Source organism: Porites lutea, chromosome 13 (assembly GCF_958299795.1).
Source record: "Porites lutea chromosome 13, jaPorLute2.1, whole genome shotgun sequence".
In the NCBI taxonomy this organism is placed as follows: Eukaryota; Metazoa; Cnidaria; class Anthozoa; order Scleractinia; family Poritidae; genus Porites; species Porites lutea.
Genome location: NC_133213.1, coordinates 11,562,840 through 11,577,360, shown reverse-complemented (window position 1 = coordinate 11,577,360; position 14,521 = coordinate 11,562,840). Strand labels below are relative to the sequence as shown.

General features: G+C 36.6%; 1 protein-coding gene across 2 annotated transcripts in view; it reads right to left on the bottom strand.

The window, feature by feature from the left end:
- LOC140922687 (copine-3-like) overlaps window positions 1-12,049 on the bottom strand; it is a 28,506-nt gene extending 16,457 nt beyond the window's left edge. Inside the window, exons 1-5 of one of the 2 annotated variants that reach the window (XM_073372683.1) lie at window positions 11,755-12,049; window positions 7,309-7,323; window positions 4,328-4,499; window positions 2,815-2,880; window positions 812-886 (exon numbers count right to left, since the gene is read on the bottom strand). In XM_073372683.1, coding sequence (XP_073228784.1) covers window positions 812-886; window positions 2,815-2,880; window positions 4,328-4,499; window positions 7,309-7,323; window positions 11,755-11,876 — 450 coding nt within the window. In that variant the 5' untranslated portion in view covers window positions 11,877-12,049. Of the gene's footprint in view, window positions 1-811; window positions 887-2,814; window positions 2,881-4,327; window positions 4,505-7,308; window positions 7,324-11,754 lie in introns of those variants that run through there. The other variant, XM_073372682.1, reaches the window with a different exon arrangement.
- Window positions 12,050-14,521: the final 2,472 nt, after the last annotated feature.

Below are 14,521 nucleotides of genomic sequence, written 5' to 3'. Positions count from 1 at the left end.
TACGATCAGCAGTTTTTCAATCAAAGGGAAGCTCAAACTTGAAAAAAATTAGGCTATGGCGACTTTAAAGCAGACCTGCCAATAAACTCTCACGATTATGCCGTGAGTCTCACGATTTTTTATCTTTTCTCATGGACTCATGACAAGACTCCCAATCTCACGGTTTTGGGAAAATCATGATTCTGAAATGATGTTACCTTGTTGAATAAAGTGGAGATTTACTGGGGAATGCCAGTGCTTTGTTGGGACTTTTTGCAATATTTTGGCCATGATTAGTTAGCTTATCCAGAAGAAACGACCCCTACTAGCTATAAGTTTCGGGCTTTCTTAAGTGATGACTTCTTAGAGTCTGATTAAAGGTTTCTCATTTTATTATTAGATCAATGAATGGTTTTGACTGATGGGTGATTGACCTGTTTGCTAACTGTTTGCAACAGATAGCAGCCAGTAAATAGTGCCTTATGGTAAATTGCAGACAGAGGATCCATGAGATGAAGATTTAATAACTGCAATTTGGACAAAAGTGACAATAGGGGAAGGTGGCTATGTTGTGTTGTTCAATTTTACCCTTGGTTTAAATTTTATTTCCCTTTGATTAAGGGAGGGTGTGGTAATGTATGATAATGAGTTTAAAACAAGGGGAAATGAAATTTAAACCAAGGATAAAATTGAACCACAACAGCTACACTATACCTTTTTGGTTTATGCAATGATCCAATGAATACGTTGTACAAGTAATGAGAAGCACATAATGCGCATGTATACAGATCATCTCTAACTATCGAAAGAGCATGATTGAACTCTTTTGTACCTTTTTATCCAGATTCGTTGCTCTGAACGTCAACTGAACAACTTCATTTCCTCCTTTTAATTCTTCAGCATATAACTTAAAGAAAACAAGAATTGGTAAGAGGGTAAATCATCTTTAGTCAAACCTCTTGTCACTTTTACCATTCATTAGTGTACAAATTATGTAGCTTGTCATCTGTTTAAACTAAGTCCAAAACTTTTTGGAGACTGTGCTGAGATGACTTAGCCTACAAAAAAAATTAGTTCTTATAAGACTGCCAGGCAGAGTACCTGTCAGTGAAATTTGAGAGCAACATCTTTCACACATATTCCATTGCTGACCATTAAAACAGTTATAAAATAAAATAGTCATTATTTTTTACTGTAAAAATAATAAGGTTAATACTCAAAATAAATTACCATATTTTTTTGCTCATAAGGCACAGCATTTTTTCAATGAAAGTCTGCTTGATAGCTCTAAATCTGTTGTAATTCTGGGGCGTGTCTTATAATTAGGCTCTACAGGTAGATGCTCATCTTCTTCGTTATCAGTTTCCAATGACTTCTACATATTCTAAAGCCGGCACTAAACGATGAACAAATCAATTTGCATTTGAAAAAAATCATCTGGCATCGATCGTTTTGAACTGAATGGTTATGCTTGGTAACCAGACAAATTTTTGAGCCCATGTTTGACCCAAGATGGCAGTTTATTTACAGTCATTTCTTTGTACTGCAATCTTGCGTTTGTTTCCAACCTTTATTTTCCGAAGAAAGCTCCCAAATATTTTTATAGGCCTCTTTTATCACAGTTATTTTGATAAACAAGGGCTTAATTTTACCATATTAAGTAGTTAATTAACAAAATATTCAGGCTCATGTATGACATTTACACGATCAATTTTATATGGGTCACTATGTTTGCAAAGTATCTAAAAAACTTTTCTAGTACTAGAAAAAAAAAAATTAAACCAGAAAATAAATAAAACATTTACTTAATATATACTAATAAGTGGAAAAATGGGCAAAAAAGAAAGCGACCTTTTGGCAAGAAAAAAAATATATGAATTCCATATCTTGATAATACTGATGTATGCATGTACAGATGCCAATATGCTACAACAAGACAGCTGACTTGTTTATGGAACAAAACAGATTCCCCAAGTATTTGCAGCTTTAGAAAACAATGCTTTTTGTGTTGATAGGTGTGATTTTTTCACTGTTGATCAAAATAATTATATGTAACTCTTTCACTTTTGTTCATATAGGTGAATGGCCGTAACCAGCATTGTTGGAAAGCATGTTGTTGTAGTTAAGGTGAGCATTGCCAAAAATTGCGGCTGCGCCTTAAAGCCGGGTATTTTGGCTTAATTTTCAGTTTGTTAACTTAGAAAAATTGCATTGAAAAGTTTGCAGTGCATCTTACAACCGACGTGCGCCTTATAACCAGAAAAATACAGTTACATATAACACTGCTGAATGCGCATTATAACCGAAAAAATATGGTAATATTATATACCGTAATTATATTATGAAGGTCTAGATCTGTAACAAGTCCAGAATAGCTGTTTAGAATAGCTGTAAACAAATCGCCATCTTGGGTCAAGCACTTGCTCAAAAATTTGCCAGGTTACTAAGCATGAACATTCAGTAAAAAACGATCAATGCCAGATGATTTGTTTCAAATGCAAAATGATTCATTTGTCGTTTAATGTCAGCTTTTAATAGAAGATGTAGAAGTCAGTGGACATCGATAACAAAGAAGAAAATGAGCAGTTGAGTCAAAAATTTGACTCAATTTTGATATGTTGCCCACAGATACTCGGTTATAAGATGCACCTCAAAATTACAACAGATTTAGAGCTGTCAAGCAGACTTTCATTGATAAAATGCTGCGCGATATTAAGCGAAAAAATACGGTACTGAAACTAGTAAAAAAGATTTTTTTCATCTGGAGTAAAAGTTGATCAATACTCAACACAGATTAATGCTTCATATAATTCGATTTGTATAATAATAACTTACTGTAATTGTACCAACTTGTCGTCCCTTGATTGCTAATGTCTGTGCATACGATTTCTTTGAAACTATCTGAAAATTGAAAAAAACTTATGTTAATAAATGAAATACATTTCATTCGATTTCAAATTCGAACAAAGAATATTTAATAAGCTTTGGTTTATGGGATCTTTAATGTCCAAACTGTTCAAGAGAAACTAGTTTTTGTTTTCCTGGTAGGTACAAGTTCAAGGCTGGGCTCAACCGTAAAAGAGACCTACACAACCTAGAGGTATGGATTATCACGACAGTTACAATGTACATTAACCAGACTGCTAGAAAAAGAGTATTATGATTCATTCATAGATTTTTGTTGCAAGCTCATCATTATATTGTTGTTGTATAGTATGGTTGTTGTGGTGGTAAAAAAGAGGGTTGAAAAAATTAAGATAGATTTAGCCAAGGCCAAAGACAATTGCAAGGATCCCAGTGATAAAGTAAAATAATTGCAAACGAGCAGCCTCGAAAAGACGTGCAAGTTATTCAAGACATTTCTAAACAAATAATTAAATAGCGCGGGGGTACATGTATGGGCAAGATCTTTGCTCGTTTGCACTTAGCGATAGCTAAAACTAGATATACAGTTGACTCCCGATAACTCGAACCCTTGCTAACTCGCACCTCGCGCTAACTTGAACCAAAATCGATTTCCCGTGGATTTCCATCATACATTTACTGTAATTTTACCCTTGGTAACTCAAACCCTCAATAACTCGAACCTCCCACCAACTCAATCAAATTAGTTTATTAGTGACACTGATGTTGTTTGTTACAAATCTAAAGTGAAACAGCTTTACTCGTCAAAACAGTAAAACATATTCTCCATTTAGGTAACGTTATTGTTACGTTCTGATTTACGATCTAAAAGTATCTTTAATTTTCACGCGACATTTTTACAATCAAAGACCATTAAATGAGATTAAAATGTTCACTATGCAGTAAAAACTGTTTTTTTCCTTACTCCCAGCTATTTTCTTCAAGCTCTTGATAGCTCGAACTTTTTTTGATTTCCCTTGAAGGTTCGAGTTATCAGGAGTCGACTGTAATAAACTTGTAACCATTACAACAAAATCCACTTGAAGTTAAGCCTGCAATCAGTTTAAAACTGGTAACTTGTCAACAGATAAGATAAAAAAAAACGTAATCTCAATGGGTCGACACCTGAGCCCGCGATACAGTCATGTTATACTAGTCAGCAGAAACCCTGTTTTGACAGCTGTCAATTGACCACAACATGGATGTGCATTATCAGTTTGCAGGCTCTCACATCAGCTAGAAAGTGTGACACTTTACATTGGTTTCCCTGTGGTAAGGACGGACAGATGGACAGGTGGACGTGCAGTCAAGTGACTACCAAAATTTCTTGGATGGATAGCTACCGGTAACCAAATTTTCTTAGCTATGGCAAATGGGGCTCTGCTCGTGCATGTGGAGCTCCTTTATAACAGGATAACCAAAAATACTAATTAAAACAGCCCACCTGACCAAGTGTACACTCCATAGCACCAAGAAAGTCATCATCTCCCAGGGTGCTTGTCTCATTATCAACATCATAGACTGCAAACTTCAGTTTTTGCACCATCTCAAAGTAATAATCCATGGTAATCCCTTTGGCAAAATCTGGGTTTAGATTATTCTTCACCTTCTCTGTTCTTGCATGCTACAATTGCAATGAATTACGTATTTTGAATAACAATAATTATTAAACTGAGTCAATACAAATATGGTAGATTAAAGTTAATACATACATTATAATTATTGTTCCTGCGGATGCCAAAAAATACAACCAAAAACAGTCCAAAAAAATACAACACCTGCTCACAGTTGTTAGAAACTTAACATCACGAAATCACTAATCATAATACCACAAAGCTTAATACTCAGTGGTAGTCATTGTGGACAGACATTTAAGTGTTAATGAAGACTTAAACCTCTACTGAATGACCACGATAGAGATTTTTGGTGGACCTCTTCTGACAAAGCTGAAAGTTATAGATCATTTTAGGGACATAAAATTAATGTTTCATGACTGATGCCTGATCTAGTGTCAAATTCTCCCTTTGATAGAAGTGTAAAAATGTTACAGGTCGAATTTGATTTCAGGTTAAGGTTGATTCTCAAACTAGAATCAAACTAGGTTAAATCAAAATTAACCTGAAATCAAATTTGACCTGTAACATACTGTACATCAGTATTCATCCCATAATGACAGTTATACAGTCAGATTCATAAAGAAAAGTTTAAAGGGATACTCTATACCCAAAACCTCAATTTTACGAAAAGATAGCTTAAGGCCTTATTAGATGATTTTGATTCAAAAAAGGCAAGTAATGGTCTGCATTTGCCTGAAAACAAGGAAAGTTGTTTGTCACACAATTAAAATTTTGCGCTACAGCTAGAAACCAGAAATGATGTAGAAAGAAGATCCCGTCTCAAGGAAATACATCATGGCCTCTAGGTTTCTGGTCTGTTTTGAAAAGTCAATAAAGGATTTTATGGCTGATATTTCGGGAAGAATCTTATAATGCCACACTGCTGCATAATTTGCTATTGAATGTTTTAACACTCGCAAAGACAGAGTTAGTCTATAACTGGCCCGATGATCCCCGATATGCGAGGTTTTGGATGAATGCTGTGAAAAACACTCGCCGAATCTATAAATTCAACTAGACCTTGCAGCGCTCATTTTACTGAAGACTACTTTGAAGCCGAAGGACAAAGCAATAGCTTAGTATCCTTCGGCTTAAAGACGATACCAATAATTATTATAAAAGCTGATGATGTTCCATTAATTTTTAAACTTGGGCTACCAGAAACTTAAAATCTAAGGGGTGTAACAGATACTGCTGCAGCCTCAGGATACTCAAGATAAAGACAAATCACCAAAAAATTATATTTGCTTTATATGCTTTATATGGCGAATAGATGTTAAAATTCTGTGTAGTCTACGGCGTGTCATCTGCAAGGCAAAATCCCTTAAACACAAAGTCATATTCATTGCCTGGGGGAGGGATGTGAGCCCCAATGCAGCAAACAGCGCAAAAGGGGTTCGCGCAAGATGGCAGGACAACGCGAACTTTTCACGGCTGCAATGCCTAGCACCAACTTGCCAGCTGCCTTTACTCTTTTTAAAAGCTACGTGCAATAATTTACTCCCTTGTTTGTTGCTGCTCTTTTAGAAAAGTATTTTGGGTCGTCAGCTTTTAATTAAGCATAACCCTGGTAGTGTTTTACCAATTCATGTGTACTGGATGGTAATGATCAGTATAACCTGCATGACAAACTTCTCATCATAAGCTGAAGAGTACTGTCTCTCGGAAAAAGTCGAGATGACGATCACGTTTGTGAGTCATGCACATTGACTCTTGAGAATAACAGGATCTAGTTGCATAGATAAAGTATAAAGAGTAAATTGCATATTCTCGTTTTTTTTTTTCACTCTCTCTTTAAGGGAGCATCTCCAAATTAATATCGGAAATTTGGTTTCCGATTGCCCTATCGGCATTTTCCGATTCCGACAGCTTTAAGTGTATTTCAAGAAATTTCCGAGTTGAAGTGTCTAAATTCTGATGAAATCGGAGGTCAATCAGATTATCTCTATCTACCCTATCGGAAAAAAAAGTTCCGATAAACATCACATCGGCATCGGCACGCAAAAATAGCGTGTTCTTTCTCCTAAACGTGCAGTATACCTGTCATACCTGAGCTGAATTGCGTGTAAATGAAGACCGGTAACTCTCTGCTGTTTCAATCTACTGTAAAATTTCGTATCAACACAGTCTGTCAACATCAACATTTAAACAAAACTAAAGTTTTCAAGTGTTAACGAATCTGCTTTCTCACCGTTTTCGTTCTAAAAAGTATTAGGAGTGACACGCAAGCCGTAAACTAAAAAGATTGGCATGCATCTGTTAGCCTTGAGTGCTGATCACCACAACGCTTGTTGTTAAAAAACAAAAGGGTACTTTATATTATGCTAAATCAATTAAATACTGTTACCATCGTTAAAAAATTTTATTTTACTGCTGTAATTGTCGGAATAACTTTGAATTTGTGTGTGCAGTGAAACCAACAGAAGGGCGAAATGCGAATCGTCCGTTAATCTCTTTTATAATAATTATTGTGTAACACTTTATCAGTAAATGGCAGTTACGATTAGATTTGGTCGCTTGGCGCTGGCACTTATCATTCCTTTCATTTTATGCGCTCTTATGTAACTGGATCGCGCGTGCTCGTTTCGTTTAAGGGAACTGCGACTCAGAAATTGTTGAAGGTGCAGTTCGGCATAGACAAAATGTCAGTTGACAAATCTGCTTCCTAAAAACTAAAGTGACAAGCACCTAGCAATTTAATAGTCACTAACCATGCAAGTTTTAAAACTACGACCTTACGACCACCCTGTTTATACGACCAAACATAATAATCACTGAGTCATTTTAAAGACCCCATTAATACGGCCACCTCGTTACTTCGACCAGGAGTTTACGACCCAACGGCAGTGGCATTAACGTTGGTCCACTTACATCTACATACCCTTATGTTATCACCTTCAGTGCTTTATTTTGTTATTTTAATGCCTCAGCGTGCCGATCACCACAACGCCTATTGTACACACGTACAGCACAAAAACAAAAACGTTCTATGCAAAAATAACTTAAGAGCCGCGATGAATACCCTTTTCAATATTGTCGGCGTCAAAAAGTTGCATTATACTCCTGTCTGAATAACGTTTTATTGAATTTGTTTGTCAAACAAAATAAATTCCTCTGTTGAGAAAGCTTGTTAGACATTTGATTTCTCGTTGGCGGACTGCTAACATTGCTAGAAGGAGCTGCTCATAGTAAAACCGAAGAACTTTGGTTCTCTTGCCTGACTTTTCCTTGGACCATGCCAGAATATAAGGTAAGAAATATTATCAGTGTTTTAAGGGTGTGTTCCATTGATCGTATTTCGGAAGAAGAATACACAGGCAAATCGCCGGTTTTCTCCTCTACAATGATTTTTGGACCAGTGGAATCTTACAGGCAAAACTAGTTAGCAAATTTCTAGATGTCACGGTGCAATAAATGCCAAACCAAGTGACTTTTAGAGTTCATTGCGTTTATTGTTAATTGCGATAATGAGCAATCAAATGCACCCTGTTAATCCTTTTTCTTCTTCTATTTTATGGTTCACTTTTCTGTCGTATGGCTCGTTCATTGATTTATTAACGCTACTTTGTATAGGTTTTGTACAATATACATGGATCGATCTGTAGAAGATGAGTATGATGACACTTGGATGTTTTAGGACGAGGAGGGAGATGAGCAAGGTGGGATAGAAACATTTCATTACTAAAACTGTAAATGGAAATAAATGCTCCACATCATGCTAAACATGTGTAATTAAAACGAAAACCCAAGACAAAACCCTACCTTGCTTTTGCGGTGAATTCCATAGGCCTTCATTTGGGTTTTTTTTTAGGGTATGGAAATAAATGCGTGTTAAAATGCAAGCAGTTTACTCCGCTTAACTGAAGAAACCCCTGGTAAATTTAGTCTATACCACAAACGGCCATAAACTTGTCAATTTATGGCTTTCTTTCATTTCTGCAGAAGATGATGCTTGGATATTTTCTTCTGAAGAAGACTGCTCAGAATCTGAAGATCTGACCATTGGTAAGAGTAATTGAAGATCGCAAAATCCAAGCAATTCAGGGACTAAGATTTCTTCAAAAATTAAAAATCGGCATTTTTAACCCCCTTTTGAACTCCTCATGCATGGCTATAACACGTCATGAAGTCATTTACGATTTTTACTTCCCCAGCCACAGTTGATCACATTATTTTTTTACCACCCGCAACAACAGTTTGCAAAGTAACTTGCAATTGTGTCTGAGGTACAGAAGTAGCATTTCAAAGAAACAATAAAAAAATTGAAATAAAAATTGTTCACGCACAAAAATGTTTTTATTTCAACTCTGAGTTTTACAGGTTCTTACACCTAGGATGAACCAAATTTTCCTCGGCAAAAAGACCTAGTTCAAGATTGTACGAACCATGAAAGCGCAACGATAGTAATACAGATACCATCATTTTGTTCATTATCAGGATCTAGGAACGTACCTCAACTGAAAAAATGAAAACACCTCAAGGTAAATAAGTGTAACACACATTTTAGCTCCCTCGGCATCCAACTGTAATAACCTAGCGCAAGTATTTGAGGAAACTATTCATTATACAGAGTTTCGAATTTAGCTGTTCATAATAATCCCATGCATTATTTTCCTAAACAGTTATCAAGATTGGTGTTGATGCCTTGAAAGAACTGATTGAGGTGGATCAAGTGTTCAGAGTGTCTGATGATGAGAGTGATGAACATTAAGAAAAGTTTCCCTCTTGCCTCAAGGCTATCAAAATACTCAGGCCAACGCAAAGTGAACCACTGAAAAGACCAATGTAATAACCGTCAACTGTGTTTTCTGCATTATTTTCACAAGGACATGTTAATTTTGAAACATTTCAAATGATAGAAACACTGACGTGTACATGGGAAAAAAATTAATCTGGGAATGTAAAGTTTCATTTTGTAATAATTAAAAGCGCTTTTGGAAATTGTCAAAGTGAACAAAATAAAAAGTAGGCTGAATGAAACAATCGTATCTTTTAATGACAGGATCTTGTGCAATTGCAGGGCAAAAACAATGGTTATTGAAGCACACTGCAAAGTGACAGATGGCAAATGAAAACAACCCGGGCGACTGAAGAAAATAAATGTCACCTTTCAGTTACGAAAGCAGAAGAAAGCAAGTGAAAATAATTGCATGAATGAGCTATTTTAGTTTTTAAGCTCGTGGAAAAAGTAGAGAAAAAAAAACAAACAAACAACTAAAACCTAGACTGTGGCAAATTTACTAAATGGAATTCAGACTACACATGATAATTGTCTTTGAGCGATTGTCGGACGGCAAAGTCATAAAACATCAAGTGATCCGTAATCCGAACGACACGATATCAACATCAACTCTACATTCAATACACGCTATTAAAACAAAGAGGGCGAAACACCCCAATGGCTCAGATCCATACTATCATTACCTTTATTTCTCTCGAGAGCCGCTTGTTTCACAAGAATACTGTTCTTGTTGCTTCATTTATTCGCATGAATGGTTGAAAAAATTTGGTCATGCCAAAAGCAGTGCTCCAAGCTCAATGAAGATAAGGTTACGTGATGTATGTGAATCTGTCGACGGAGGGCAAGGACCATTACAATCTACTCACGAAAAGGATCGGGCTTCGACTTGAAGAAAGCAATAAAAAAAAAACGATATAACATGCGGAGAACATGCCTCATTTTCATATCGTGCTCTAAAACTGCATTTTTTTATTTGCGATTGTGTTCCTTCCCTGCTAGCTGAGGTCTTGACGTGCGTAAAACAAAAGACATTGTTTACATTCGGCGATCAGCAAACAACTCAGGGGTATGTTTCCTATATCGGCTTCAGTGCATGTTTTGGTTTTGTGCGAACTTTCATCTGCAAAATCGTCACCAACAACGTACATGCTTTTCCAACGACATTATACAGATGCAAATCGATTTCCCCATTTGGTTGGAGGAGTGTGTCCTCATTAATTGTAACAAATTTCTTGTACAATCTCTTCAACTGTAACGTGTCGGCATGAAAATTTTTACACCGAAGGCCGATCATTTTTTTCGCCATATTATTCACCTCCTGCAGTTGTAGAGCTCATAAACATAGAATATTCAACGAAATCATGACATTTACGACTTCGTATTTTTTGCATGATCTGCAGGTAGATCTAGATCTAGCGTGATAATGAGCTTGACCTTTACAAACTTATTTTTTTCGAAGATGATCTAATTTCAGTTGATGTACTGACGTGTACATGTGTCGGATGTTAACCTTTCGGAATTCCGATACCACAAATCCGATAAACCACTGATGATCTACCGATTTGATCGGAAATGTGTACTAAAGTTTCCGATATGACGTCCGAACAATCGGACGATCGACCTTCCGAAATTTGGAGATGCTCCCTAAAAAATGATTTGTTGTCAAGGGGAAGTGACAAAAAAAAGCACCTGCTTACATGAGTGCACTTCGATGTTACAGGTGTTTTTGACACGTAATCCCCCAGGTTTGTTACTGGAGTAATAAATTAGGTATAGCTCAAATACTGCTTCATATTATATGGATATATCTACCTAGCATCAGTCATATAATTGCTTTAGCATGCAATGATTTTTATAAATTATAAACGAAACAAATAAAAATAAATCGTGTGTAGAGTTAACAAAGAAGACCTTAATGACTTTGTTCATCACAGGAAATTATTTTTATATCAATAAAACATGGAAATTAATAGGATTTCACTATATAAATGTATAGCAAAACAAGCTTCACATATTAAGCACGAAAACATTCAAACTTAAGGATGAAAAGTAAAAGTGAAATATCAACCTTAAGCCAAGTAAGCATTAGCATTTTTATTATTGTTTCAAATAGACCATTTTACTGTTGTGAGCTTAATAATTCCCAGCCTTTGCGTGAACGTGAGGCTGAGGTTGACCTTGTTTTGATACAAACCTCTTTGCTTTTCTTATGCAAATTATTCTTAAAAAATACCACTTAGCATATTAAAGAACGACATGATTTACATAATAAAGCAGAAAGGGTTGTATCAAAACAAGGTCGTCAACGCCAGCTTCGTTTCGACCTGTCACTGTAAAATGGCTTATTTTGGGCTGTACTGTTTTTGACCCTGTACTGTTTTATTTTGTTTATAAAATAAATGTTTAATAGAAACTTGCAAGCTTAATTTTACGTACTAGTCTAGCTACATGCATCTGTAACGAGCCATTAAGCTGTCCTTATCGACTAACTTCATACTTGTAACTTACTTCAATCACTCTCCATTCTCATCCTGTATGTATAACGCACACAGAGGATCTGATTTAGAAACTGTATCTTTATCGAGAAGTCCTCTGCAAGACATGTGAAGCTCGACACGAGTCACACACTGCGCCATAACAACTTCGATCCTTGTAATGTATGTTACACCACACGAGTCAGAGCGGTTTATCCTTGATTAGAAACGTTTGCTAAGATTAAAACGACCAGGAAACCATTTGCTTTCACTGTTCATGAGGAAAAAAATAACAAACTTTCGTACGTCCGACCTTTCAACACCACCCCTTAAGATTATCCTCGCCGCCGAGACTGGGCACAAACTCAGCGAAATGCCTTCTGGGAAGTTTAACGGCAAATTACTGCACGCGAATGCACGCGAAACCTAAGCGCACGAATAACGTGGTGGTTTGCAATCGCGCTGGATGAGATAAGAACTAGACGGATTTTAAGACACTGAGGCGGACTGCAAGCAGTCTAGCGGAGTGTATAAAACCTGAGTATCAGGCGTTTCTGGGGGAAAGACTAGGGAAGCGGAAACGGGAGCAAATCTTCTCTCCCTTAGCCTCTTAGGAAGGCCTGATACTCAGGCTATAGTCAGTGGTGGTTCAAGACCTTCAGAGATAAGGGGGGGGGGGGGGGGGGGAGGGGGTTCCCGGTCTCAAAAATAATTTATTTCGGATAATTTATCTTGGTCTAAAAATAAGGAGGGGCCCTCCCCTGGATGCGCCCCTGATAGTATATATCAAAGACAGAAAAAACTTGAAAGTAAACAAGTCACAATGTCGAGGCAAACACCACACTAACGCCTGTTTCAAACGCCGTGCTACTGCCATGCTAAGCTGGCTCGACTGCAGCACGACAATAACACGACTTGGTTTCAGACGTCGAATTTTTCAGTCGAATAGAACGGCTGTTGCCGAAAACAAAGAACAAAAATAAAGAAACGGTTTAGCAAACTTTTAAATGTATTCTAATATATTTCTATAATTTATGAATTGAGTTTGGCACGGAAGTAGCGCGACGTTTTGAAACCAAGTCGAGCTACTGCCGTGTAGCACGGCAGTAGCTGAAGCACGACTTGGTTTCAAACGTCTACTGCCGTGCTTAAGTCGAATTTCGATCAATTTAGTCCGGCATGGCAGTAACACGACGTTTGAAACGGGCCTAGGGTTAAGAATTGAGAGCTATGTAAGTCACATGAGAGAATTTGTGCTACCAGGGCCAATGAAATAAAACTTAAAATAAATCTGAGTGAGCCCATTGTTTTTGAGTTTTTAGAAAAACCAGGGGCACCCAACGAGGATATAGTTCAAAACCACTTGACATAGCATTGTTGAACGTATTTTAGTATTCAAACGGTAGATATGGGCATATTTTTATCCCCTAAAAACTTTTCATCTGTTCGGATTTCCTAGCTGAAAGTCTAGTGATCCGAAAATTATAGGGATAAAAACTTACCTTCTCGAAAATTTCAGCCAGGAAAAGGCTCCCGAAAATTCTAGGTGGCCTTTTTTAGGGTCAAAATCCGTTAAAAATGGGTAATTATACCATTTTGTAGATGTCCGAAAATCCTAGGAGAGAAAGGCAAGCAAGAAATTTTACAACAAATGCTCCGAAAATTCTAGATCTCAAATCGTCTTCCGAACAGATATTTTCCCGAAAATTGCCGTCGGGTGCCCCTGAAAAACAAATGGCTTCACTTGTACTGGTTTTATTAAGGGCGTGTTCGAAAGACCGTATTCCGGAATAAAAATAAATGGAAAACTCTAGAAATCAGTTGTTTTGGCTCTCATTGCATTGCAATACAGTAACCCCGGTAACCAGGTAAGTCGAATTCTGAAGGTCAACGAAAAACAGTCGAGTTAGCGGGGGTTCGAGTTATCGAGAATATCCAATTTGCCATGTAAATAACTGATAGTTACTTAGATTTTTCAGCACTTCAGTTTATAGTACAGTACAAATTTTAACTTACATCATCAGAAACGGTAACATGATCATACATTTTTATTATAAAACAGGGGCACCCAACGAGGATATAGTTCAAAACCACATAAACATAGCATTGTTGAACGTAATTTAGTATTTAAACGATAGATAAAGGCTTATTTTTATCCCCTAAAAATTTTTCATCTGTTCGGATTTCCTAGCTGAAAGTATAGTGATCCAAAAATTATAGGGATCAAAATTTACCTTTTCGAAAATTTCAGCCAGAAAAAAGGCTCCCGAAAATTCTAGGTGACCTTTTTAGGGTAAAAATCTGTTAAAAATGGGCAATTATACCATTTTTTGGATGTTCCAAAATCCTAGGAGAGGCAGGTAAGCAAGAAATTTTACAGAAAATGATCCGAAAATTCTATTTCTCAAATCGTCTTCCGAACAGATAATTTTCCGAAAATTATCGTTGGGTGCCCCTGATAAAACAGGTGATAAAACGTGATCTGTTCGTTGCACCATGCCAATTATAATCAAACTGATGTGGTGTTATTTTTAGTGTTTTCACCACTTATACAACAAGAAGAGCTAATGCGAGGCATCTGAATGGAGCTACCAGAACCATAATTCGAGTTATCGAAGTATATTTTAATGAAATTTTGATGAAGGGGAAGGAAATTTAGTTCGGATTCACTTATATCTAGGACTGAACTTTGTCGCAAAAAACAAATGCTAATTTTTTTAGCAATTTTAGCGCCAAAATGTTTAAAGGAAACTGCTTGCAGAAATGTAAAGAGGAAATAGCAAATATAGTAAGAATAACAAATTCAA